A 26,825-nucleotide genomic window follows, 5' to 3' on the forward strand; every position below is an offset into this window, starting at 1 on the left:
CCCTCACTCACCACCCCCCTCACTCACCACCCCCTCACTCACCACCCCCCTCACTCACCCCACCACCCCCTCACTCACCACCCCCCTCACTCACCATCCCCCTCACCCACCACCCCCCTCACTCACCACCCCCCTCACTCACCACCCCCCTCACCACCACCCCCCTCACTCACCACCCCCCTCACTCACCACCCCCTCACTCACCATCCCCCTCACCCACCACCCCCCTCACTCACCACCCCCCTCACTCACCACCCCCCTCACTCACCACCCCCTCACTCACCACCCCCCTCACCCACCACCCCCCTCACTCACCACCCCCCTCACCCACCACCCCCCTCACTCACCACCCCCCTCACTCACCCCCCTCACTCACCATCCCCCTCACCCACCACCCCCCTCACTCACCACCCCCCTCACTCACCACCCCCCTCACTCACCACCCCCCTCACCCACCACCCCCCTCACTCACCACCCCCCTCACTCACCACCCCCCTCACTCACCATCCCCCTCACCCACCACCCCCCTCACTCACCACCCCCCTCACTCACCACCCCCCTCACCCACCACCCCCCTCACCCACCACCCCCCTCACCCACCACCCCCCTCACTCACCACCCCCCTCACTCACCACCCCCCTCACTCACCACCCCCCTCACTCACCACCCCCCTCACTCACCATCCCCCTCACCCACCACCCCCCTCACTCACCACCCCCCTCACTCACCACCCCCCTCACCCACCACCCCCCTCACCCACCACCCCCCTCACTCACCACCCCCCTCACCCACCACCCCCCTCACTCACCACCCCCCTCACTCACCACCCCCCTCACTCACCATCCCCCTCAACCACCACCCCCCTCACTCACCACCCCCCTCACTCACCACCCCCCTCACCCACCACCCCCCTCACCCACCACCCCCCTCACCCACCACCCCCCTCACTCACCACCCCCCTCACTCACCACCCCCCTCACTCACCACCCCCCTCACTCACCACCCCCCTCACTCACCATCCCCCTCACCCACCACCCCCCTCACTCACCACCCCCCTCACTCACCACCCCCCTCACCCACCACCCCCCTCACCCACCACCCCCCTCACTCACCACCCCCCTCACCCACCACCCCCCTCACTCACCACCCCCCTCACTCACCACCCCCCTCACTCACCATCCCCCTCAACCACCACCCCCCTCACTCACCACCCCCCTCACTCACCACCCCCCTCACCCACCACCCCCCTCACTCACCACCCCCCTCACTCACCACCCCCCTCACTCACCACCCCCCTCACCCACCACCCCCCTCACTCACCACCCCCCTCACTCACCACCCCCCCTCACTCACCACCCCCCCCACCCCCCACCACCCCCCCTCACTCACCACCCCCCTCACCCCTCACCCCCCCAGGTGCCACCTGCCGCTGCTGTACATCGGCCTGGAGTACGGCCTCACCAACAACCCGCGTCTGGCCGAGAGGTTCTTCAGCAAGGCGTTGAGCATCGCCCCCGAGGACCCCTTCGTGTTGCACGAGATGGGGGTCGTCGCCTTCCAGAACGAGAAGTGAGGACGCTGGGGGTGGGGGGTGGGGTGGGGGGTGGTGGGTGGTGGGGTGGGGGTGGTGGGTGGTGGGGTGGGGGTGGGGGGTGGGGGGGGGTGGGGTGGGGGGTGGGGTGGGGTGGGGTCGGGGGGGGTGGGGTGGGGTGGGGGTGGTGGGTGGGGGGGGTGGGGTGGGGGTGGGGGGTGGGGGTGGGGGGTGGGGTCGGGGGGGGTGGGGTGGGGTGGTGGGTGGTGGGTGGGGGTGGGGGGTGGGGTGGGGTGGGGGTGGGGGTGGTGGGTGGGGGGGGGTGGGGTGGGGGGGGGTGGGGGGTGGGGTGGGGTGGGGTGGGTGGGTTTGTACGTGAGTCTGGATCTCTGTGATGAGTTTGTGGGTCTCTGTGGTGAGTCTGTGGGTCTTTGTGTGGTGAGTTTGTGGGTCATTGTGTGGTGAGTCTGGGTCGCTGTGTGGTGAGTCTGTGGGTCTCTGTGATGAGTCTCTGTGTGGTGAGTCTGTGGGTCTCTGTGTGGTGAGTCTGTGGGTCTCTGTGATGAGTTTGTGGGTCTCTGTGTGGTGAGTCTGTGGGTCTCTGTGATGAGTTTGTGGGTCTCTGTGTGGTGAGTATGTGGGTCTCTGTGTGGTGAGTCTGTGGGTCTCTATGTGATGAGTCTGTGGGTCTCTGTGTGGTGAGTCTGTGGGTCTCTGTGATGAGTTTGTGGGTCTCTGTGTGGTGAGTATGTGGGTCTCTGTGTGGTGAGTCTGTGGGTCTCTATGTGATGAGTCTGTGGGTCTCTGTGTGGTGAGTCTGTGGATCAGTGTGTGATGACTCTGTGGGTCTCTGTGTGGTGAGTCTGTGGGTCTCTGTGTGGGTCTGTGGGTCTCTGTGTGGGTCTGCGGGTCTCTGTGAGTCTGTGGGTCTCTGTGTGAGTCTCTGGGTCTCTGTGTGGTGAGTCTCTGGGTTTCTGTGTGGTGAGTCTGTGGGTCTCTGTGTGGTGAGTCTCTGGGTCTCTGTGTGGTGAGTCTGGGTCGCTGTGTGGTGAGTCTGTGGGTCTCTGTGTGGTGAGTCTGGGTCGCTGTGATGAGTCTGTGGGTCTCTGTGTGGTGAGTTTGTGGGTCTCTGTGGTGAGTCTGTGGGTCTCTGTGATGAGTTTGTGGGTCTCTGTGTGGTGAGTCTGTGGGTCTCTGTGATGAGTTTGTGGGTCTCTGTGTGGTGAGTCTGTGGGTCTCTGTGATGAGTTTGTGGGTCTCTGTGTGGTGAGTCTGCAGGTCTCTGTGTGGTGAGTCTGTGGGTCTCTGTGTGGTGAGTCTGCGGGTCTCTGTGTGATGAGTCTGTGGGTCTCTGTGTGGTGAGTCTGTGGATCTCTGTGTGGGTCTCTGTGTGGTGAGTCTCTGGGTCTCTGTGTGGGTCTCTGTGTGGTGAGTCTGTGGGTCTCTGTGTGGGTCTCTGTGTGATGAGTCTGTGGGTCTCTGTGTGGTGAGTCTGTGGGTCTCTGTGTGGGTCTCTGTGTGGTGAGTCTGTGGGTCTCTGTGTGGTGAGTATGTGGGTCTCTGTGTGGGTCTCTGTGTGGTGAGTCTATGGGTCTCTGTGTGGTGAGTCTGTGGGTCTCTGTGTGGTGAGTCTGTGGGTCTCTGTGTGGTGAGTCTATGGGTCTCTGTGTGGTGAGTCTATGGGTCTCTGTGTGGTGAGTATGTGGGTCTCTGTGTGATGAGTCTGTGGGTCTCTGTGTGGTGAGTCTGTGGGTCTCTGTGTGGTGAGTCTGTGGGTCTCTGTGTGGGTCTGCGGGTCTCTGTGAGTCTGTGGGTCTCTGTGTGGTGAGTCTCTGGGTCTCTGTGTGGTGAGTCTCTGGGTTTCTGTGTGGTGAGTCTGTGGGTCTCTGTGTGGTGAGTCTCTGGGTCTCTGTGTGAGTCTCTGGGTCTCTGTGTTGTGAGTCTGTGGGTCTCTGTGTGGTGAGTCTGTGGGTCTCTGTGTGGTGAGTCTGTGGGTCGCTGTGATGAGTTTGTGGGTCATTGCGTGGTGAGTCTGGGTCGCTGTGTGGTGAGTCTGTGGGTCTCTGTGATGAGTCTCTGTGTGGTGAGTCTGTGGTTCTCTGTGTGGTGAGTCTGGGTCGCTGTGATGAGTCTGTGGGTCTCTGTGTGGTGAGTTTGTGGGTCTCTGTGGTGAGTCTGTGGGTCTTTGTGTGGTGAGTCTGTGGATCTCTGTGTGGTGAGTCTGTGGGTCGCTGTGTGGTGAGTCTGGGTCTCTGTGTGGTGAGTCTGTGGGTCTCTGTGTGGTGAGTCTGGGTCACTGTGTGGTGAGTCTGTGGGTCTCTGTGATGAGTTTGTGGGTCTCTGTGTGGTGCGTCTGTGGGTCTCTGTGGTGAGTCTGTGGGTCTCTGTGTGGTGAGTCTGGGTCTTTGTGTGATGAGTTTGTGGGTCTCTGTGTGGTGAGTCTGTGGGTCTCTGTGTGATGAGTCTGTGGGTCTCTGTGTGGTGAGTCTGTGGGTCTCTGTGTGATGAGTCTGTGGGTCTCTGTGTGGTGAGTCTGTGGGTCAGTGTGTGATGACTCTGTGGGTCTCTGTGTGGTGAGTCTGTGGGTCTCTGTGTGGGTCTGTGGGTCTCTGTGTGGGTCTATGGGTCTCTGTGTGGTGAGTCTGGCTCTCTGTGTGGTGAGTCTGTGGGTCTCTGTGATGAGTTTGTGGGTCTCTGTGTGGTGAGTATGTGGGTCTCTGTGTGGTGAGTCTACGGGTCTCTGTGTGGTGAGTTTCTGGGTCTCTGTGTGGTGAGTCTGTGGGTCTCTGTGTGAGTCTGTGGGTCTCTGTGTGGTGAGTCTGTGGGTCTCTGTGTGGGTCTGTGGGTCTCTGTTTGGGTCTCTGTGTGAGTCTGTGGGTCTCTGTGTGAGTATGTGGGTCTCTGTGTGAGTCTGTGGGTCTCTGTGTGGTGAGTCTGTGGGTCTCTGTGTGAGTCTGTGGGTCTCTGTGTGGTGAGTCTGTGGGTCTCTGTGTGGGTCTGTGGGTCTCTGTTTGGGTCTCTGTGAGTCTGTGGGTCTCTGTGTGAGTCTGTGGGTCTCTGTGTGGTGGGTGTGCGGGTCTCTGTGTGGTGAGTCTGTGGGTCTCTGTGTGAGTCTGTGGGTCTCTGTGTGGTGGGTGTGCGGGTCTCTGTGTGGTGAGTCTATGGGTCTCTGTGTGGTGAGTCTACGGGTCTCTGTGTGGTGAGTTTCTGGGTCTCTGTGTGGTGAGTCTGTGGGTCTCTGTGTGGGTCTGTGGGTCTCTGTTTGGGTCTCTGTGTGAGTCTGTGGGTCTCTGTGTGAGTCTGTGGGTCTCTGTGTGATGAGTCTGTTGGTCTCTGTGTGGTGAGTCTGTGGGTCTCTGTGTGAGTCTGTGGGTCTCTGTGTGGTGGGTGTGCGGGTCTCTGTGTGGTGAGTCTCTGGGTCTCTGTGTGAGTCTGTGGGTCTCTGTGTGGTGAGTCTGTGGGTCTCTGTGTGGGTCTGTGGGTCTCTGTTTGGGTCTCTGTGTGAGTCTGTGGGTCTCTGTGTGATGAGTCTGTGGGTCTCTGTGTGGTGAGTCTGGGGGTCAGTGTGTGATGACTCTGTGGGTCTCTGTGTGGTGAGTCTGTGGGTCTCTGTGTGGGTCTGTGGGTCTCTGTGTGGGTCTATGGGTCTCTGTGTGGTGAGTCTGGGTCTCTGTGTGGTGAGTCTGTGAGTCTCTGTGATGAGTTTGTGGGTCTCTGTGTGGTGAGTATGTGGGTCTCTGTGTGGTGAGTCTACGGGTCTCTGTGTGGTGAGTTTCTGGGTCTCTGTGTGGTGAGTCTGTGGGTCTCTGTGTGAGTCTGTGGGTCTCTGTGTGGTGAGTCTGTGGGTCTCTGTGTGGGTCTGTGGGTCTCTGTTTGGGTCTCTGTGTGAGTCTGTGGGTCTCTGTGTGAGTCTGTGGGTCTCTGTGTGAGTCTGTGGGTCTCTGTGTGGTGAGTCTGTGGGTCTCTGTGTGGTGAGTCTGTGGGTCTCTGTGTGGTGAGTCTGTGGGTCTCTGTGTGGGTCTGTGGGTCTCTGTTTGGGTCTCTGTGAGTCTGTGGGTCTCTGTGTGAGTCTGTGGGTCTCTGTGTGGTGGTTGTGCGGGTCTCTGTGTGGTGAGTCTGTGGGTCTCTGTGTGAGTCTGTGGGTCTCTGTGTGGTGGGTGTGCGGGTCTCTGTGTGGTGAGTCTATGGGTCTCTGTGTGGTGAGTCTACGGGTCTCTGTGTGGTGAGTTTCTGGGTCTCTGTGTGGTGAGTCTGTGGGTCTCTGTGTGGGTCTGTGGGTCTCTGTTTGGGTCTCTGTGTGAGTCTGTGGGTCTCTGTGTGAGTCTGTGGGTCTCTGTGTGATGAGTATGTTGGTCTCTGTGTGGTGAGTCTGTGGGTCTCTGTGTGGTGGGTGTGCGGGTCTCTGTGTGGTGAGTCTCTGGGTCTCTGTGTGAGTCTGTGGGTCTCTGTGTGGTGAGTCTGTGGGTCTCTGTGTGATGAGTCTGTTGGTCTCTGTGTGGTGAGTCTGTGGGTCTCTGTGTGGTGGGTGTGCGGGTCTCTGTGTGGTGAGTCTCTGGGTCTCTGTGTGAGTCTGTGGGTCTCTGTGTGGTGAGTCTGTGGGTCTCTGTGTGGGTCTGTGGGTCTCTGTGTGATGAGTCTGTAGGTCTCTGTGTGGTGAGTCTGTGGGTCAGTGTGTGATGACTCTGTGGGTCTCTGTTTGGTGAGTCTGTGGGTCTCTGTGTGGGTCTGTGGGTCTCTGTGTGGGTCTATGGGTCTCTGTGTGGTGAGTCTGGGTCTCTGTGTGGTGAGTCTGTGGGTCTCTGTGATGAGTTTGTGGGTCTCTGTGTGGTGAGTATGTGGGTCTCTGTGTGGTGAGTCTACGGGTCTCTGTGTGGTGAGTTTCTGGGTCTCTGTGTGGTGAGTCTGTGGGTCTCTGTGTGAGTCTGTGGGTCTCTGTGTGGTGAGTCTGTGGGTCTCTGTGTGGGTCTGTGGGTCTCTGTTTGGGTCTCTGTGTGAGTCTGTGGGTCTCTGTGTGAGTCTGTGGGTCTCTGTGTGAGTCTGTGGGTCTCTGTGTGGTGAGTCTGTGTGTCTCTGTGTGGTGAGTCTGTGGGTCTCTGTGTGGTGAGTCTGTGGGTCTCTGTGTGGGTCTGTGGGTCTCTGTTTGGGTTTCTGTGAGTCTGTGGGTCTCTGTGTGAGTCTGTGGGTCTCTGTGTGGTGGGTGTGCGGGTCTCTGTGTGGTGAGTCTGTGGGTCTCTGTGTGAGTCTGTGGGTCTCTGTGTGGTGGGTGTGCGGGTCTCTGTGTGGTGAGTCTATGGGTCTCTGTGTGGTGAGTCTACGGGTCTCTGTGTGGTGAGTTTCTGGGTCTCTGTGTGGTGAGTCTGTGGGTCTCTGTGTGGGTCTGTGGGTCTCTGTTTGGGTCTCTGTGTGAGTCTGTGGGTCTCTGTGTGAGTCTGTGGGTCTCTGTGTGATGAGTCTGTTGGTCTCTGTGTGGTGAGTCTGTGGGTCTCTGTGTGAGTCTGTGGGTCTCTGTGTGGTGGGTGTGCGGGTCTCTGTGTGGTGAGTCTCTGGGTCTCTGTGTGAGTCTGTGGGTCTCTGTGTGGTGAGTCTGTGGGTCTCTGTGTGGGTCTGTGGGTCTCTGTTTGGGTCTCTGTGTGAGTCTGTGGGTCTCTGTGTGATGAGTCTGTGGGTCTCTGTGTGGTGAGTCTGTGGGTCAGTGTGTGATGACTCTGTGGGTCTCTGTGTGGTGAGTCTGTGGGTCTCTGTGTGGGTCTGTGGGTCTCTGTGTGGGTCTATGGGTCTCTGTGTGGTGAGTCTGGGTCTCTGTGTGGTGAGTCTGTGAGTCTCTGTGATGAGTTTGTGGGTCTCTGTGTGGTGAGTATGTGGGTCTCTGTGTGGTGAGTCTACGGGTCTCTGTGTGGTGAGTTTCTGGGTCTCTGTGTGGTGAGTCTGTGGGTCTCTGTGTGAGTCTGTGGGTCTCTGTGTGGTGAGTCTGTGGGTCTCTGTGTGGGTCTGTGGGTCTCTGTTTGGGTCTCTGTGTGAGTCTGTGGGTCTCTGTGTGAGTCTGTGGGTCTCTGTGTGAGTCTGTGGGTCTCTGTGTGGTGAGTCTGTGGGTCTCTGTGTGGTGAGTCTGTGGGTCTCTGTGTGGTGAGTCTGTGGGTCTCTGTGTGGGTCTGTGGGTCTCTGTTTGGGTCTCTGTGAGTCTGTGGGTCTCTGTGTGAGTCTGTGGGTCTCTGTGTGGTGGTTGTGCGGGTCTCTGTGTGGTGAGTCTGTGGGTCTCTGTGTGAGTCTGTGGGTCTCTGTGTGGTGGGTGTGCGGGTCTCTGTGTGGTGAGTCTATGGGTCTCTGTGTGGTGAGTCTACGGGTCTCTGTGTGGTGAGTTTCTGGGTCTCTGTGTGGTGAGTCTGTGGGTCTCTGTGTGGGTCTGTGGGTCTCTGTTTGGGTCTCTGTGTGAGTCTGTGGGTCTCTGTGTGAGTCTGTGGGTCTCTGTGTGATGAGTATGTTGGTCTCTGTGTGGTGAGTCTGTGGGTCTCTGTGTGGTGGGTGTGCGGGTCTCTGTGTGGTGAGTCTCTGGGTCTCTGTGTGAGTCTGTGGGTCTCTGTGTGGTGAGTCTGTGGGTCTCTGTGTGATGAGTCTGTTGGTCTCTGTGTGGTGAGTCTGTGGGTCTCTGTGTGGTGGGTGTGCGGGTCTCTGTGTGGTGAGTCTCTGGGTCTCTGTGTGAGTCTGTGGGTCTCTGTGTGGTGAGTCTGTGGGTCTCTGTGTGGGTCTGTGGGTCTCTGTTTGGGTCTCTGTGTGAGTCTGTGGGTCTCTGTGTGATGAGTCTGTGGGTCTCTGTGTGGTGAGTCTGTGGGTCAGTGTGTGATGACTCTGTGGGTCTCTGTGTGGTGAGTCTGTGGGTCTCTGTGTGGGTCTGTGGGTCTCTGTGTGGGTCTCTGGGTCTCTGTGTGGTGAGTCTGGGTCTCTGTGTGGTGAGTCTGTGGGTCTCTGTGATGAGTTTGTCGGTCTCTGTGTGGTGAGTATGTGGGTCTCTGTGTGGTGAGTCTACGGGTCTCTGTGTGGTGAGTTTCTGGGTCTCTGTGTGGTGAGTCTGTGGGTCTCTGTGTGAGTCTGTGGGTCTCTGTGTGGTGAGTCTGTGGGTCTCTGTGTGGGTCTGTGGGTCTCTGTTTGGGTCTCTGTGTGAGTCTGTGGGTCTCTGTGTGAGTCTGTGGGTCTCTGTGTGAGTCTGTGGGTCTCTGTGTGGTGAGTCTGTGGGTCTCTGTGTGGTGAGTCTGTGGGTCTCTGTGTGGTGAGTCTGTGGGTCTCTGTGTGGGTCTGTGGGTCTCTGTTTGGGTTTCTGTGAGTCTGTGGGTCTCTGTGTGAGTCTGTGGGTCTCTGTGTGGTGGGTGTGCGGGTCTCTGTGTGGTGAGTCTGTGGGTCTCTGTGTGAGTCTGTGGGTCTCTGTGTGGTGGGTGTGCGGGTCTCTGTGTGGTGAGTCTATGGGTCTCTGTGTGGTGAGTCTACGGGTCTCTGTGTGGTGAGTTTCTGGGTCTCTGTGTGGTGAGTCTGTGGGTCTCTGTGTGGGTCTGTGGGTCTCTGTTTGGGTCTCTGTGTGAGTCTGTGGGTCTCTGTGTGAGTCTGTGGGTCTCTGTGTGATGAGTATGTTGGTCTCTGTGTGGTGAGTCTGTGGGTCTCTGTGTGGTGGGTGTGCGGGTCTCTGTGTGGGTCTGTGGGTCTCTGTTTGGGTCTCTGTGTGAGTCTGTGGGTCTCTGTGTGAGTCTGTGGGTCTCTGTGTGATGAGTATGTTGGTCTCTGTGTGGTGAGTCTGTGGGTCTCTGTGTGGTGGGTGTGCGGGTCTCTGTGTGGTGAGTCTCTGGGTCTCTGTGTGAGTCTGTGGGTCTCTGTGTGGTGAGTCTGTGGGTCTCTGTGTGGGTCTGTGGGTCTCTGTTTGGGTCTCTGTGTGAGTCTGTGGGTCTCTGTGTGATGAGTCTGTGGGTCTCTGTGTGGTGAGTCTGTGGGTCAGTGTGTGATGACTCTGTGGGTCTCTGTGTGGTGAGTCTGTGGGTCTCTGTGTGGGTCTGTGGGTCTCTGTGTGGGTCTATGGGTCTCTGTGTGGTGAGTCTGGGTCTCTGTGTGGTGAGTCTGTGGGTCTCTGTGATGAGTTTGTGGGTCTCTGTGTGGTGAGTATGTGGGTCTCTGTGTGGTGAGTCTACGGGTCTCTGTGTGGTGAGTCTGTGGGTCTCTGTGTGGTGAGTCTGTGGGTCTCTGTGTGGTGAGTCTGTGGGTCTCTGTGTGGGTCTGTGGGTCTCTGTTTGGGTTTCTGTGAGTCTGTGGGTCTCTGTGTGAGTCTGTGGGTCTCTGTGTGGTGGGTGTGCGGGTCTCTGTGTGGTGAGTCTGTGGGTCTCTGTGTGAGTCTGTGGGTCTCTGTGTGGTGTGTGTGCGGGTCTCTGTGTGGTGAGTCTATGGGTCTCTGTGTGGTGAGTCTACGGGTCTCTGTGTGGTGAGTTTCTGGGTCTCTGTGTGGTGAGTCTGTGGGTCTCTGTGTGGGTCTGTGGGTCTCTGTTTGGGTCTCTGTGTGAGTCTGTGGGTCTCTGTGTGAGTCTGTGGGTCTCTGTGTGATGAGTATGTTGGTCTCTGTGTGGTGAGTCTGTGGGTCTCTGTGTGGTGGGTGTGCGGGTCTCTGTGTGGGTCTGTGGGTCTCTGTTTGGGTCTCTGTGTGAGTCTGTGGGTCTCTGTGTGAGTCTGTGGGTCTCTGTGTGATGAGTATGTTGGTCTCTGTGTGGTGAGTCTGTGGGTCTCTGTGTGGTGGGTGTGCGGGTCTCTGTGTGGTGAGTCTCTGGGTCTCTGTGTGAGTCTGTGGGTCTCTGTGTGGTGAGTCTGTGGGTCTCTGTGTGATGAGTCTGTTGGTCTCTGTGTGGTGAGTCTGTGGGTCTCTGTGTGGTGGGTGTGCGGGTCTCTGTGTGGTGAGTCTCTGGGTCTCTGTGTGAGTCTGTGGGTCTCTGTGTGGTGAGTCTGTGGGTCTCTGTGTGGGTCTGTGGGTCTCTGTTTGGGTCTCTGTGTGAGTCTGTGGGTCTCTGTGTGGTGAGTCTCTGGGTCTCTGTATGAGTCTGTGGGTCTCTGTGTGGTGGGTGTGCGGGTCTCTGTGTGGTGAGTCTCTGGGTCTCTGTATGAGTCTGTGGGTCTCTGTGTGGTGAGTCTGTGGGTCTCTGTGTGAGTCTGTGGGTCTCTGTGTGAGTCTGTGGGTCTCTGTGTGGTGGGTGTGCGGGTCTCTGTGTGGTGAGTCTCTGGGTCTCTGTATGAGTCTGTGGGTCTCTGTGTGGTGAGTCTGTGGGTCTCTGTGTGAGTCTGTGGGTCTCTGTGTGAGTCTGTGGGTCTCTGTGTGGTGGGTGTGCGGGTCTCTGTGTGGTGAGTCTCTGGGTCTCTGTGTGAGTCTGTGGGTCTCTGTGTGGTGAGTCTGTGGGTCTCTGTGTGGGTCTGTGGGTCTCTGTTTGGGTCTCTGTGTGAGTCTGTGGGTCTCTGTGTGGTGAGTCTCTGGGTCTCTGTATGAGTCTGTGGGTCTCTGTGTGGTGGGTGTGCGGGTCTCTGTGTGGTGAGTCTCTGGGTCTCTGTATGAGTCTGTGGGTCTCTGTGTGGTGAGTCTGTGGGTCTCTGTGTGAGTCTGTGGGTCTCTGTGTGAGTCTGTGGGTCTCTGTGTGGTGGGTGTGCGGGTCTCTGTGTGGTGAGTCTCTGGGTCTCTGTATGAGTCTGTGGGTCTCTGTGTGGTGAGTCTGTGGGTCTCTGTGTGAGTCTGTGGGTCTCTGTGTGAGTCTGTGGGTCTCTGTGTGGTGGGTGTGCGGGTCTCTATGCGTTGGTGGTCCCAGCCACCGTTGTCTCTCCTGTGCCCCACGCAGCTGGACGGCAGCGCACAAACATTTCACAGACGCACTCAACAAGATCAAGGCCATAGGGAATGAGGTACTCACTCACCCAACCACTCACCTACTCACTCACCCAACCACTCACCTACTCACTCACCCAACCACTCACCTACTCACTCACCCAACCACTCACCTACTCACTCACCCAACCACTCACCTACTCACTCACCCAACCACTCACCTACTCACTCACCCAACCACTCACCTACTCACTCACCCAACCACTCACCTACTCACCCACCCACTCACTCACCTACTCACTCACCCAACCACTCACTTACTCACTCACCCAACCACTCACCTACTCACTCACCCAACCACTCACCTACTCACCCACCCACTCACTTACTCACTCACCCAACCACTCACCTACTCACTCACCCAACCACTCACCTACTCACTCACCCAACCACTCACCTACTCACTCACCCAACCACTCACCCACTCACTCACCCAACCACTCACCTACTCACTCACCCAACCACTCACCTACTCACTCACCCAACCACTCACCTACTCACTCACCCAACCACTCACCTACTCACTCACCCAACCACTCACCTACTCACTCACCCAACCACTCACCTACTCACTCACCCAACCACTCACCTACTCACTCACCCAACCACTCACCTACTCACTCACCCAACCACTCACCTACTCACTCACCCAACCACTCACCTACTCACTCACCCAACCACTCACCTACTCACTCACCCAACCACTCACCTACTCACTCACCCAACCACTCACCTACTCACTCACCCAACCACTCACCTACTCACTCACCCAACCACTCACCTACTCACCCACCCACTCACTCACCCACCCACTCACCTACTCACTCACCCAACCACTCACCTACTCACCCACCCAACCACTCACCTACTCACCCACCCACTCACTCACCTACTCACTCACCCAACCACTCACCTACTGACTCACCCAACCACTCACCTACTCACTCACCCAACCACTTACCTACTCACTCACCCAACCACTCACCTACTCACTCACCCAACCACTCACCTACTCACTCACCCAACCACTCACCTACTCACTCACCCAACCACTCACCTACTCACCCACCCACTCACTTACTCACCTAACCACTCACCTACTCACCCACCCACTCACTTACTCACCCAACCACTCACCTACTCACCCACGCACTCACTCACCTACTCACCCACCCACTCGGTCACCCACCCACTCACCTACTCACCCACCTACTCACCTACTCATTCACCCACTCACTCACCTACTCACCCACCCACTCACCTACTCACCCAACCACTCACCTACTCACCCACTCACTCACTCACCTACTCACCCACCCACCCACTCACCTACTTACCCACTCACTCACCTCACCCACCCACTCACCCACTCACTCACCTACCCACCCACTCACTCACCTACTCACCCAACCACTCACCTACTCACCCATGCACTCACTCACCTACTCACCCAACCACTCACCTAATCTACCACGCACTCACTCACCTACTCACCCACCCACTCACCTACTCACCCACCCACTCACCGACTCACCCAACCACTCACCTACTCACCCACCTACTCACTTACTCACCCACCCACTCACTCACCTACTCACCCACCTACTCACCTACTCACCCACCCACTCACCTCCTCACCCACCCACTCACCCACCCAACCACTCACCCACGCACTCACCCACTCACCTACTCACCCACTCACTCACTTACTCACCCAACCACTCACCTACTCACCCACGCACTCACTCACCTACTCACCCACCCACTCACCTACTCACCCACCTACTCACCTACTCATTCACCCACTCACTCACCTACTCACCCACCCACTCACCTACTCACCCAACCACTCACCTACTCACCCACTCACTCACTCACCTACTCACCCACCCACCCACTCACCTACTTACCCACTCACTCACCTCACCCACCCACTCACCCACTCACTCACCTACCCACCCACTCACTCACCTACTCACCCAACCACTCACCTACTCACCCATGCACTCACTCACCTACTCACCCAACCACTCACCTAATCTACCACGCACTCACTCACCTACTCACCCAACCACTCACCTACTCACCCACCTACTCACTTACTCACCCACCCACTCACTCACCTACTCGCCCACCTACTCACCTACTCACCCACCCACTCACCTCCTCACCCACCCACTCACCCACCCAACCACTCACCCACGCACTCACCCACTCACCTACTCACCCACTCACTCACCTACTCACCCAACCACTCACCTACTCACCCAACCACTCACCTACTCACTCACCTACTCACCCAACCACTCACCTACTCACCCACCCACTCACTTCCTCACCCACCCACTCACCCACCCAACCACTCACCCACGCACTCACCCACTCACCTACTCACCCACTCACTCACCTACTCACTCAACCACTCACCTACTCACCGAACCACTCACCTACTCACCCACCCAACCACTTACCTACTCACCCACTCACTCACCCACGCACTCACCTACTCACCCACCCACTCACCTACTCACCCACTCACTCACCTACTCACCCACCCACTCACCCCACTCACCCCACTCACCCAAGCACTCACCTACTCACCAACGCACTCACTCACCTACTCACCCACCTACTCACCTACTCACTCACCTACTCACCCACCCACCCACTCACCTACTCACTCACCTACTCACCCACCCAATCACCTACTCACCCAACCACTCACATACTCACCCACGCACTCACTCACCCACCCACTCACCTACTCACCCACCCACTCACCTACTCACCCAACCACTCACCTACTCACCCAACCACTCACCTACTCACCCACCCACTCACCTACTCACTCACCTACTCACCCACCCACCCACTCACCTACTCACCCAACTTCTCACCTACTCACCCACTCACTCACCCAACCACTCACCTACTCACTCACCCACTCACCTACTCACCCAACCACTCACCTACTCACCCACGCACTCACTCATCCACCCACTCACCTACTCACCCACCCACTCACCTACTCACCCAACCACTCACCTACTCACCCAACCACTCACCTACTCACCCAACCACTCACCTACTCACCCACCCACTCACCTACTCACCCAACCACTCACCTACTCACCCAACCACTCACCTACTCACCCACGCACTCACTCACCCACCCACTCACCTTCTCACCTACTCACCCACTCACTCACCTCACCCACTCACCCACCCACTCACCCACTCACCCACTCACTCACCCACCGACTCACTCACTCACCCACCGACTCAACTTCTCACCCTACCCACTTATTCACCGACTCATCCGCCCACTCAATCATCCGCTCTCTCATTCACCCACCCACTTACTCACCTAACCATCCACTCACTCACCCACCCATGCACCTAACCACTCACCCATCTGCTCACCCACCCACCCACTCACTCATCTGCTCACCCACTCGCCTAACCACCCGCTCACCCACTCACCTAACCATCCACTCACCTAACCACCCGCTCACCCACTCACCTCACCACCCACTCACCTAACCACCCGCTCACCCACTCACCTAACCACCCACTCACCTAACCACCCACTCACCTAACCACCCGCTCACCCACTCACCTAACCATCCACTCACCTAACCACCCGCTCACCTAACCACCCGCTCACCCACTCACCTAACCACCCACTCACCTCACCACCCACTCACCTAACCACCCGCTCACCCACTCACCTAACCACCAACTCACCTCACCACCCACTCACCTAACCACCCGCTCACCTAACCACCCGCTCACCCACTCACCTAACCACCCACTCACCTCACCACCCACTCACCTAACCACCCGCTCACCCACTCACCTAACCACCAACTCACCTCACCACCCGCTCACCTAACCACCCGCTCACCCACTCACCTAACCACCCACTCACCTCACCACCCACTCACCTAACCACCCGCTCACCCACTCACCTAACCACCCACTCACCTAACCACCCACTCACCTAACCATCCACTCACCTAACCACCCGCTCACCTAACCACCCGCACACCCACTCACCTAACCATCCACTCACCTGACCACCCGCTCACCCACTCACCTAACCACCCACTCACCTAACCACCCGCTCACCCACTCACCTAACCACCCGCTCACCTAACCACCCGCTCACCCACTCACCTAACCACCCACTCACCTAACCACCCGCTCACCCACTCACCTAACCACCCACTCACCTAACCACCCACTCACCCACTCACCTAACCACCCACTCACCTAACCACCCGCTCACCCACTCACCTAACCACCCGCTCACCCACTCACCTAACCACCCACTCACCTAACCACCCGCTCACCCACTCACCTAACCATCCACTCACCTAACCACCCGCTCACCCACTCACCTCACCACCCACTCACCTAACCACCCGCTCACCCACTCACCTAACCACCAACTCACCCGCTCACCCACTCACCTAACCACCCACTCACCTAACCACCCGCTCACCCACTCACCTAACCACCAACTCACCCGCTCACCCACTCACCTAACCACCCACTCACCTAACCACCCACTCACCTAACCACCCGCTCACCCACTCACCTAACCACCCACTCACCTAACCACCCGCTCACCCACTCACCTAACCATCCACTCACCTAACCACCCGCTCACCTAACCACCCGCTCACCCACTCACCTAACCACCCGCTCACCTAACCACCCACTCACCTAACCACCCACTCACCTCACCACCCGCTCACCCACTCACCTAACCACCCACTCACCTAACCACCCACTCACCTAACCACCCACTCACCTCACCACCCGCTCACCCACTCACCTAACCACCCACTCACCTAACCACCCACTCACCTAACCACCCACTCACCTAACCACCCGCTGACCCACTCACCTAACCACCCACTCACCTCACCACCCACTCACCCACTCACCTAACCACCCACTCACCTAACCACCCGCTCACCTAACCACCCGCTCACCCACTCACCTCACCACCCACTCACCTCACCACCCACTCACCCACTCACCTAACCACCCACTCACCTAACCACCCACTCACCTAACCATCCACTCACCTAACCACCCGCTCACCCACTCACCTCACCACCCACTCACCTAACCACCCGCTCACCCACTCACCTCACCACCCACTCACCTAACCACCCGCTCACCCACTCACCTAACCACCAACTCACCCGCTCACCCACTCACCTAACCACCCACTCACCTAACCACCCGCTCACCCACTCACCTAACCACCAACTCACCCGCTCACCCACTCACCTAACCACCCGCTCACCTAACCACCCGCTCACCCACTCACCTAACCACCCGCTCACCTAACCACCCGCTCACCCACTCACCTAACCACCCACTCACCTCACCACCCACTCACCTAACCACCCACTCACCCACTCACCTAACCACCCGCTCACCTAACCACCCGCTCACCCACTCACCTCACCACCCACTCACCTAACCACCCGCTCACCCACTCACCTAACCATCCACTCACCTAACCACCCGCTCACCTAACCACCCACTCACCTAACCACCCACTCACCTAACCACCCACTCACCTAACCACTCACCCATCTGCTCACCCACTCACTCACCTAACCACCCGCTCACCTAACCACCCACTCACCTAACCACCCACTCACCTAACCACCCACTCACCTAACCACCCACTCACCTAACCACCCACTCACCTAACCACTCACCCATCTGCTCACCCACTCACTCACCTAACCACCCGCTCACCTAACCACCCACTCACCTAACCACCCACTCACCTAACCACCCGCTCACCTAACCACCCACTCACCTAACCACCCACTCACCTAACCATCCACTCACCTAACCACCCGCTCACCTAACCACCCACTCACCTAACCACCCACTCACCTCACCACCTGCTCACCCACTCACCTAACCACCCACTCACCTAACCACCCACTCACCTAACCACCCACTCACCTAACCACCCACTCACCTAACCATCCACTCACCTAACCACCCACTCACCTAACCACCCACTCACCTAACCACCCACTCACCTAACCACCCACTCACCTAACCACCCGCTGACCCGTGCGTTTGTGTGTCACAGGTCACAGCCGAGAAGTGGGAGCCTCTCTTGAACAATCTGGGACACGTGTGTCGCAAGCTGCAGTGAGTACGGCACGACTCACCTACTCACTCACCTACTCACTCACCTACTCAACTACTCACTCACCTACTCACTCACCTACTCACTCACCTACTCAACTACTCACTCACCTACTCACTCACCTACTCACTCACCTACTCACCTACTCACCTACTCACCTACTCACTCACCTACTCACTCACCTACTCACTCACCTACTCAACTACTCACCTACTCACCCACACCCTCACCTACTCACTCACCTACTCACTCACCTACTCACCTACTCACCTACTCACCCACACCCTCACCTACTCACTCACCTACTCACTCACCTACTCACCTACTCACCTACTCACTCACCTACTCACCTACTCACTCACCTACTCACCTACTCACTCACCTACTCACTCACCTACTCACCTACTCACCTACTCACTCACCTACTCACCTACTCACTCACCTACTCACCTACTCACTCACCTACTCACCCATTCACCTACTCACTCACCTACTCACTCACCTACTCACTCACCTACTCACCTACTCACTCACCTACTCACCCACTCACCTACTCACTCACCTACTCACTCACCTACTCACTCACCTACTCACCTACTCACTCACCTACTCACTCACCTACTCACCTACTCACCCACACCCTCACCTACTCACTCACCTACTCACCTACTCACCCACACCCTCACCTACTCACTCACCTACTCACCTACTCACCCACACCCTCACCTACTCACTCACCTACTCACCTACTCACCCACACCCTCACCTACTCACTCACCTACTCACTCACCTACTCACCCACTCACCTACTCACTCACCTACTCACTCACCTACTCACTCACCTACTCACCTACTCACCCACACCCTCACCTACTCACTCACCTACTCACCTACTCACCCACACCCTCACCTACTCACTCACCTACTCACCTACTCACCCACACCCTCACCTACTCACTCACCTACTCACTCACCTACTCACCCACTCACCTACTCACTCACCTACTCACTCACCTACTCACTCACCTACTCACCTACTCACTCACCTACTCACCCACTCACCTACTCACTCACCTACTCACTCACCTACTCACTCACCTACTCACCTACTCACTCACCTACTCACCTACTCACTCACCTACTCACCCACATACTCACCTACTCACCCACATACTCAGCTACTCATTCACGCACTCACCTACTCACTCACCTACTCACCTACTCACTCACCTACTCACCCACTCACTCACCTACTCACCTACTCACCCACTCACTCACCTACTCACTCACCTACTCACCTACTCACTCACCTACTCACTCACCTACTCACCTACTCACTCACGCCCTCACCTACTCACCTACTCACGCACTCACCTACTCACTCACCTACTCACCTACTCACTCACCTACTCACCTACTCACCCACGCACTCACCTACTCACTCACCCACGCACTCACCTACTCACTCACGCACTCACCTACTCACTCACCTACTCACTCACGCACTCACCTACTCACTCACCTACTAACTCACCTACTCACTCACGCACTCACCTACTAACTCACCTACTCACCCACGCCCTCACCTACTCACTCACTCACCTACTCACTCACTCACTCACCTACTTACTCACACCCTCACCCACTCACCTACTCACTCACCTACTCACACACTCACCTACTCACTCACCTACTCACACACTCACCTACTCACCTACTCACTCACCTACTCACCTACTCACCTACTCACTCACTCACCTACTCACTCACTCACCCACTCACCTACTCACTCACTCACTCACCCACTCACCTACTCACCTACTCACTCACCTACTCACCTACTCACTCACACCCTCACCCACTCAACTACTCACTCACCTACTCACTCACCTACTCACTCACCTACCCACTCACCTACTCACCTACTTACTCACCTACTCACCAACTCACCTATTCACTCACACCCTCACCCACTCACCTACTCACTCACCTACTCACACACTCACCTACTCACTCACCTACTCACTCACTCACCTACTCACTCACCCACTCACCTACTCACTCAAACCCTCACCTACTCACCTACTCACACACTCACCTACTCACTCACCTACTCACTCACTCACACCCTCACCTACTCACCCACTCACTCACCTACTCACTCACTCACCTACTCACTCACCCACTCACCCACTCACCTACTCACTCACAACCTCACCTACTCACCTACTCACTCACCTACTCACTCACCCACTCACCCACTCACCTACTCACTCACACCCTCACCCACTCACCTCACTCACCTACTCACTCACCCACTCACCTACTCACTCACACCCTCACCTACTCACCTACTCACTCACCTACTCACACACTCACCTACTCACTCACCTACTCACTCACTCACCTACTCACTCACTCACTCACCCACTCACCCACTCACCTACTCACTCACACCCTCACCTACTCACCTACTCACTCACCTACTCACACACTCACTCACCTACTCACTCACCCACTCACCCACTCACCTACTCACTCACACCCTCACCTACTCACCTACTCACCTACTCACACACTCACCTACTCACTCACACCCTCACCTACTCACCTACTCACTCACCTACTCACTCACCCACTCACCCACTCACCTACTCACTCACCTACTCACCCACTCACCTACTCACTCACACCCTCACCTACTCACCTACTCACTCACCTACTCACTCACCCACTCACCCACTCACCTACTCACTCACACCCTCACCCACTCACCTACTCACTCACCTACTCACACACTCACCTACTCACTCAAACCCTCACCTACTCACCTACTCACACACTCACCTACTCACTCACCTACTCACTCACTCACACCCTCACCTACTCACCCACTCACTCACCTACTCACTCACTCACCTACTCACTCACCCACTCACCCACTCACCTACTCACTCACAACCTCACCTACTCACCTACTCACTCACCTACTCACTCACCCACTCACCCACTCACCTACTCACTCACACCCTCACCCACTCACCTCACTCACCTACTCACTCACCCACTCACCTACTCACTCACACCCTCACCTACTCACCTACTCACTCACCTACTCACACACTCACCTACTCACTCACCTACTCACTCACTCACCTACTCACTCACTCACTCACCCACTCACCCACTCACCTACTCACTCACACCCTCACCTACTCACCTACTCACTCACCTACTCACACACTCACTCACCTACTCACTCACCCACTCACCCACTCACCTACTCACTCACACCCTCACCTACTCACCTACTCACCTACTCACACACTCACCTACTCACTCACACCCTCACCTACTCACCTACTCACTCACCTACTCACTCACCCACTCACCCACTCACCTACTCACTCACCTACTCACCCACTCACCTACTCACTCACACCCTCACCTACTCACCTACTCACTCACCTACTCACTCACCCACTCACCCACTCACCTACTCACTCACACCCTCACCCACTCACCTACTCACTCACCTACTCACACACTCACCTACTCACTCACCTACTCACCAACTCACCTACTCACTCACACCCTCACTTACTCACTCACACCCTCACCCACTCACCTACTCACTCACCTACTCACACACTCACCTACTCACTCACCTACTTACCCACTCACCTACTCACTCACACCCTCACCTACTCACCTACTCACTCACCTACTCACACACTCACCTACTCACTCACCTACTCACTCACACCCTCACCTACTCACCTACTCACTCACCTACTCACACACTCACCTACTCACTCACCTACTCACTCACTCACCTACTCACTCACCCACTCACCCACTCACCTACTCACTCACCTACTCACCCCTTCACTCACCTACTCACTCACACCCTCACCTACTCACTCACCTACTCACACACTCACCTACTCACTCACCTACTCACTCACCTACTCACTCACTCACCTACTCACTCACCCACTCACCCACTCACCTACTCACTCACACCCTCACCTACTCACCTACTCACTCACCTACTCACACACTCACCTACTCACTCACACCCTCACCTACTCACCTACTCACTCACCTACTCACTCACCCACTCACCCACTCACCTACTCACTCACACCCTCACCTACTCACCTACTCACTCACCTACTCACTCACCCACTCACCCACTCACCTACTCACTCACACCCTCACCTACTCACTCACCTACTCACCCACTCACCTACTCACTCACACCCTCACCTACTCACTCACCTACTCACCTACTCACCTACCCACTCACCTACTCACTCACCCCCCAGGCGGTACAGCGAGGCGCTAGAGTACCACCAGCAGGCGATGATGCTGGTGCCACAGAGCGCCACCACCTACTCACTCACACACTCACACCCTCACCTACTCACCTACTCACCCACTCACCTACTCACTTACTCACTCACTCACTCACCTACTCACTCACCTACTCACCCACTCACTCACCTACTCACCTACTCACCCACTCACCTACTCACTCACCTACTCACTCACCCACTCACTCACCTACCCACTCACCCACTCACCTACTCACCTACTCACTCACTCACTCACCTACTCACCTACTCACCTACCCACTCACCTACTCACTCACCCCCCAGGCGGTACGGCGAGGCGCTAGAGTACCACCAGCAGGCGATGATGCTGGTGCCACAGAGCGCCACCACGTACTCACTCACCTACTCACCTACTCACTCACCCACTCACCTACTCACCTACTCACTCACCCACTCACCCACTCACCTACTCACTCACCTACTCACTCACTCACCTACTCACCCACTCACCTACTCACTCACCTACTCACTCACTCACCTACTCACTCACCTACTCACCTACTCACTCACCTACTCACTCACCTACTCACTCACCTACTCACTCACCCACTCACTCACTCACTCACCTACTCACACACTCACCTACCCACTCACCCACTCACCCACTCACCTACTCACACACTCACCTACCCACTCACCCACTCACCCACTCACCTACTCACTCACCTACTCACTCACTCACCTACTCACTCACCCACTCACCTACTCACCCCCCAGGCGGTACAGCGAGGCGCTAGAGTACCACCAGCAGGCGATGATGCTGGTGCCACAGAACGCCACCACGTACTCACTCACCTACTCACCTACTCACTCACCTACTCACCTACTCACTCACCTACTCACTCACCTACTCACCTACTCACTCACTCACCTACTCACTCACCCACTCACCCACTCACCTACTCACCTACTCACTCACTCACTCACCTACTCACCTACTCACTCACCTACTCACCTACTCACTCACCCCCCAGGCGGTACGGCGAGGCGCTAGAGTACCACCAGCAGGCGATGATGCTGGTGCCACAGAACGCCACCACGTACTCACTCACCCACTCACTCACTCACCTACTCACTCACCTACTCACACACTCACCTACTCACCTACCCACTCACCTACTCACTCACTCACCTACTCACTCACTCACTCACTTACTCACTCACCTACTCACCTACTCACCCATTCACTCACCTACTCACCTACTCACTCACCCACTCACCTACTCACTCACCTACTCACTCACCTACTCACTCACCCACTCACCTACTCACTCACCCCCCAGGCGGTACGACGAGGCGCTAGAGTACCACCAGCAGGCGATGATGCTGGTGCCACAGAGCGCCACGACGTACTCACTCACCTACTCACTCACCTACTCACTCACACCCTCACCTACTCACCTACTCACTCACCTACTCACACACTCACCTACTCACCTACTCACTCACTCACCTACTCACTCACCCACTCACCCACTCACCTACTCACTCACCTACTCACCCACTCACCCCTTCACTCACCTACTCACTCACACCCTCACCTACTCACTCACCTACTCACACACTCACCTACTCACTCACCTACTCACTCACCTACTCACTCACTCGCCTACTCACTCACCCACTCACCCACTCACCTACTCACTCACACCCTCACCTACTCACCTACTCACTCACCTACTCACACACTCACCTACTCACTCACCTACTCACTCACACCCTCACCTACTCACCTACTCACTCACCTACTCACACACTCACCTACTCACTCACCTACTCACTCACTCACCTACTCACTCACCCACTCACCCACTCACCTACTCACTCACCTACTCACCCACTCACCCCTTCACTCACCTACTCACTCACACCCTCACCTACTCACTCACCTACTCACACACTCACCTACTCACTCACCTACTCACTCACCTACTCACTCACTCACCTACTCACTCACCCACTCACCCACTCACCTACTCACTCACACCCTCACCTACTCACCTACTCACTCACCTACTCACACACTCACCTACTCACTCACACCCTCACCTACTCACCTACTCACTCACCTACTCACTCACCCACTCACCCACTCACCTACTCACTCACACCCTCACCTACTCACCTACTCACTCACCTACTCACTCACCCACTCACCCACTCACCTACTCACTCACACCCTCACCTACTCACTCACCTACTCACCCACTCACCTACTCACTCACCCCCCAGGCGGTACAGCGAGGCGCTAGAGTACCACCAGCAGGCGATGATGCTGGTGCCACAGAGCGCCACCACCTACTCACTCACACACTCACACCCTCACCTACTCACCTACTCACCCACTCACCTACTCACTTACTCACTCACTCACTCACCTACTCACTCACCTACTCACCCACTCACTCACCTACTCACCTACTCACCCACTCACCTACTCACTCACCTACTCACTCACCCACTCACTCACCTACCCACTCACCCACTCACCTACTCACCTACTCACTCACTCACTCACCTACTCACCTACTCACCTACCCACTCACCTACTCACTCACCCCCCAGGCGGTACGGCGAGGCGCTAGAGTACCACCAGCAGGCGATGATGCTGGTGCCACAGAGCGCCACCACGTACTCACTCACCTACTCACCTACTCACTCACCCACTCACCTACTCACCTACTCACTCACCCACTCACCTACTCACTCACCTACTCACTCACTCACCTACTCACCCACTCACCTACTCACTCACCTACTCACTCACTCACCTACTCACTCACCTACTCACCTACTCACTCACCTACTCACTCACCTACTCACTCACCTACTCACTCACCCACTCACTCACTCACTCACCTACTCACACACTCACCTACCCACTCACCCACTCACCCACTCACCTACTCACACACTCACCTACCCACTCACCCACTCACCCACTCACCTACTCACTCACCTACTCACTCACTCACCTACTCACTCACCCACTCACCTACTCACCCCCCAGGCGGTACAGCGAGGCGCTAGAGTACCACCAGCAGGCGATGATGCTGGTGCCACAGAACGCCACCACGTACTCACTCACCTACTCACTCACTCACTCACCTACTCACCTACTCACTCACCTACTCACTCACCTACTCACCTACTCACTCACTCACCTACTCACTCACCCACTCACCCACTCACCTACTCACCTACTCACTCACTCACTCACCTACTCACCTACTCACTCACCTACTCACCTACTCACTCACCCCCCAGGCGGTACGGCGAGGCGCTAGAGTACCACCAGCAGGCGATGATGCTGGTGCCACAGAACGCCACCACGTACTCACTCACCCACTCACTCACTCACCTACTCACTCACCTACTCACACACTCACCTACTCACCTACCCACTCACCTACTCACTCACTCACCTACTCACTCACTCACTTACTCACTCACCTACTCACCTACTCACCCATTCACTCACCTACTCACCTACTCACTCACCCACTCACCTACTCACTCACCTACTCACTCACCTACTCACTCACCCACTCACCTACTCACTCACCCCCCAGGCGGTACGACGAGGCGCTAGAGTACCACCAGCAGGCGATGATGCTGGTGCCACAGAGCGCCACGACGTACTCACTCACCTACTCACTCACCTACTCACTCACACCCTCACCTACTCACCTACTCACTCACCTACTCACACACTCACCTACTCACCTACTCACTCACTCACCTACTCACTCACCCACTCACCCACTCACCTACTCACTCACCTACTCACCCACTCACCCCTTCACTCACCTACTCACTCACACCCTCACCTACTCACTCACCTACTCACACACTCACCTACTCACTCACCTACTCACTCACCTACTCACTCACTCGCCTACTCACTCACCCACTCACCCACTCACCTACTCACTCACACCCTCACCTACTCACCTACTCACTCACCTACTCACACACTCACCTACTCACTCACCTACTCACTCACACCCTCACCTACTCACCTACTCACTCACCTACTCACACACTCACCTACTCACTCACCTACTCACTCACTCACCTACTCACTCACCCACTCACCCACTCACCTACTCACTCACCTACTCACCCACTCACCCCTTCACTCACCTACTCACTCACACCCTCACCTACTCACTCACCTACTCACACACTCACCTACTCACTCACCTACTCACTCACCTACTCACTCACTCACCTACTCACTCACCCACTCACCCACTCACCTACTCACTCACACCCTCACCTACTCACCTACTCACTCACCTACTCACACACTCACCTACTCACTCACACCCTCACCTACTCACCTACTCACTCACCTACTCACTCACCCACTCACCCACTCACCTACTCACTCACACCCTCACCTACTCACCTACTCACTCACCTACTCACTCACCCACTCACCCACTCACCTACTCACTCACACCCTCACCTACTCACTCACCTACTCACCCACTCACCTACTCACTCACCCCCCAGGCGGTACAGCGAGGCGCTAGAGTACCACCAGCAGGCGATGATGCTGGTGCCACAGAGCGCCACCACCTACTCACTCACACCCTCACCTACTCACCTACTCACCCACTCACCTACTCACTTACTCACTCACTCACTCACCTACTCACTCACCTACTCACCCACTCACTCACCTACTCACCTACTCACCCACTCACCTACTCACTCACCTACTCACTCACCCACTCACTCACCTACCCACTCACCCACTCACCTACTCACCTACTCACTCACTCACTCACCTACTCACCT

The 26,825-nt window shown here is 56.6% G+C and overlaps 1 protein-coding gene across 1 annotated transcript in view; it reads left to right on the plus strand.

Annotated features, from left to right (window-relative positions):
- Positions 1-1,416: 1,416 nt before the first annotated feature.
- LOC144955268 (cell division cycle protein 16 homolog) overlaps positions 1,417-26,825 on the plus strand; it is a gene marked incomplete at both ends in the record, with an annotated part of 33,639 nt that continues 8,230 nt past the window's right edge. Inside the window, 3 exons of the mRNA XM_078885546.1 lie at positions 1,417-1,569; positions 11,374-11,437; positions 17,557-17,618. Of these exons, the coding sequence (XP_078741672.1) occupies positions 1,417-1,569; positions 11,374-11,437; positions 17,557-17,618 (279 nt within the window). The remainder of the gene's footprint in view (positions 1,570-11,373; positions 11,438-17,556; positions 17,619-26,825) is intronic.

Source organism: Lampetra fluviatilis, unplaced genomic scaffold, assembly GCF_964198595.1.
Source record: "Lampetra fluviatilis unplaced genomic scaffold, kcLamFluv1.1 SCAFFOLD_869, whole genome shotgun sequence".
NCBI classification, from domain to species: Eukaryota; Metazoa; Chordata; class Hyperoartia; order Petromyzontiformes; family Petromyzontidae; genus Lampetra; species Lampetra fluviatilis.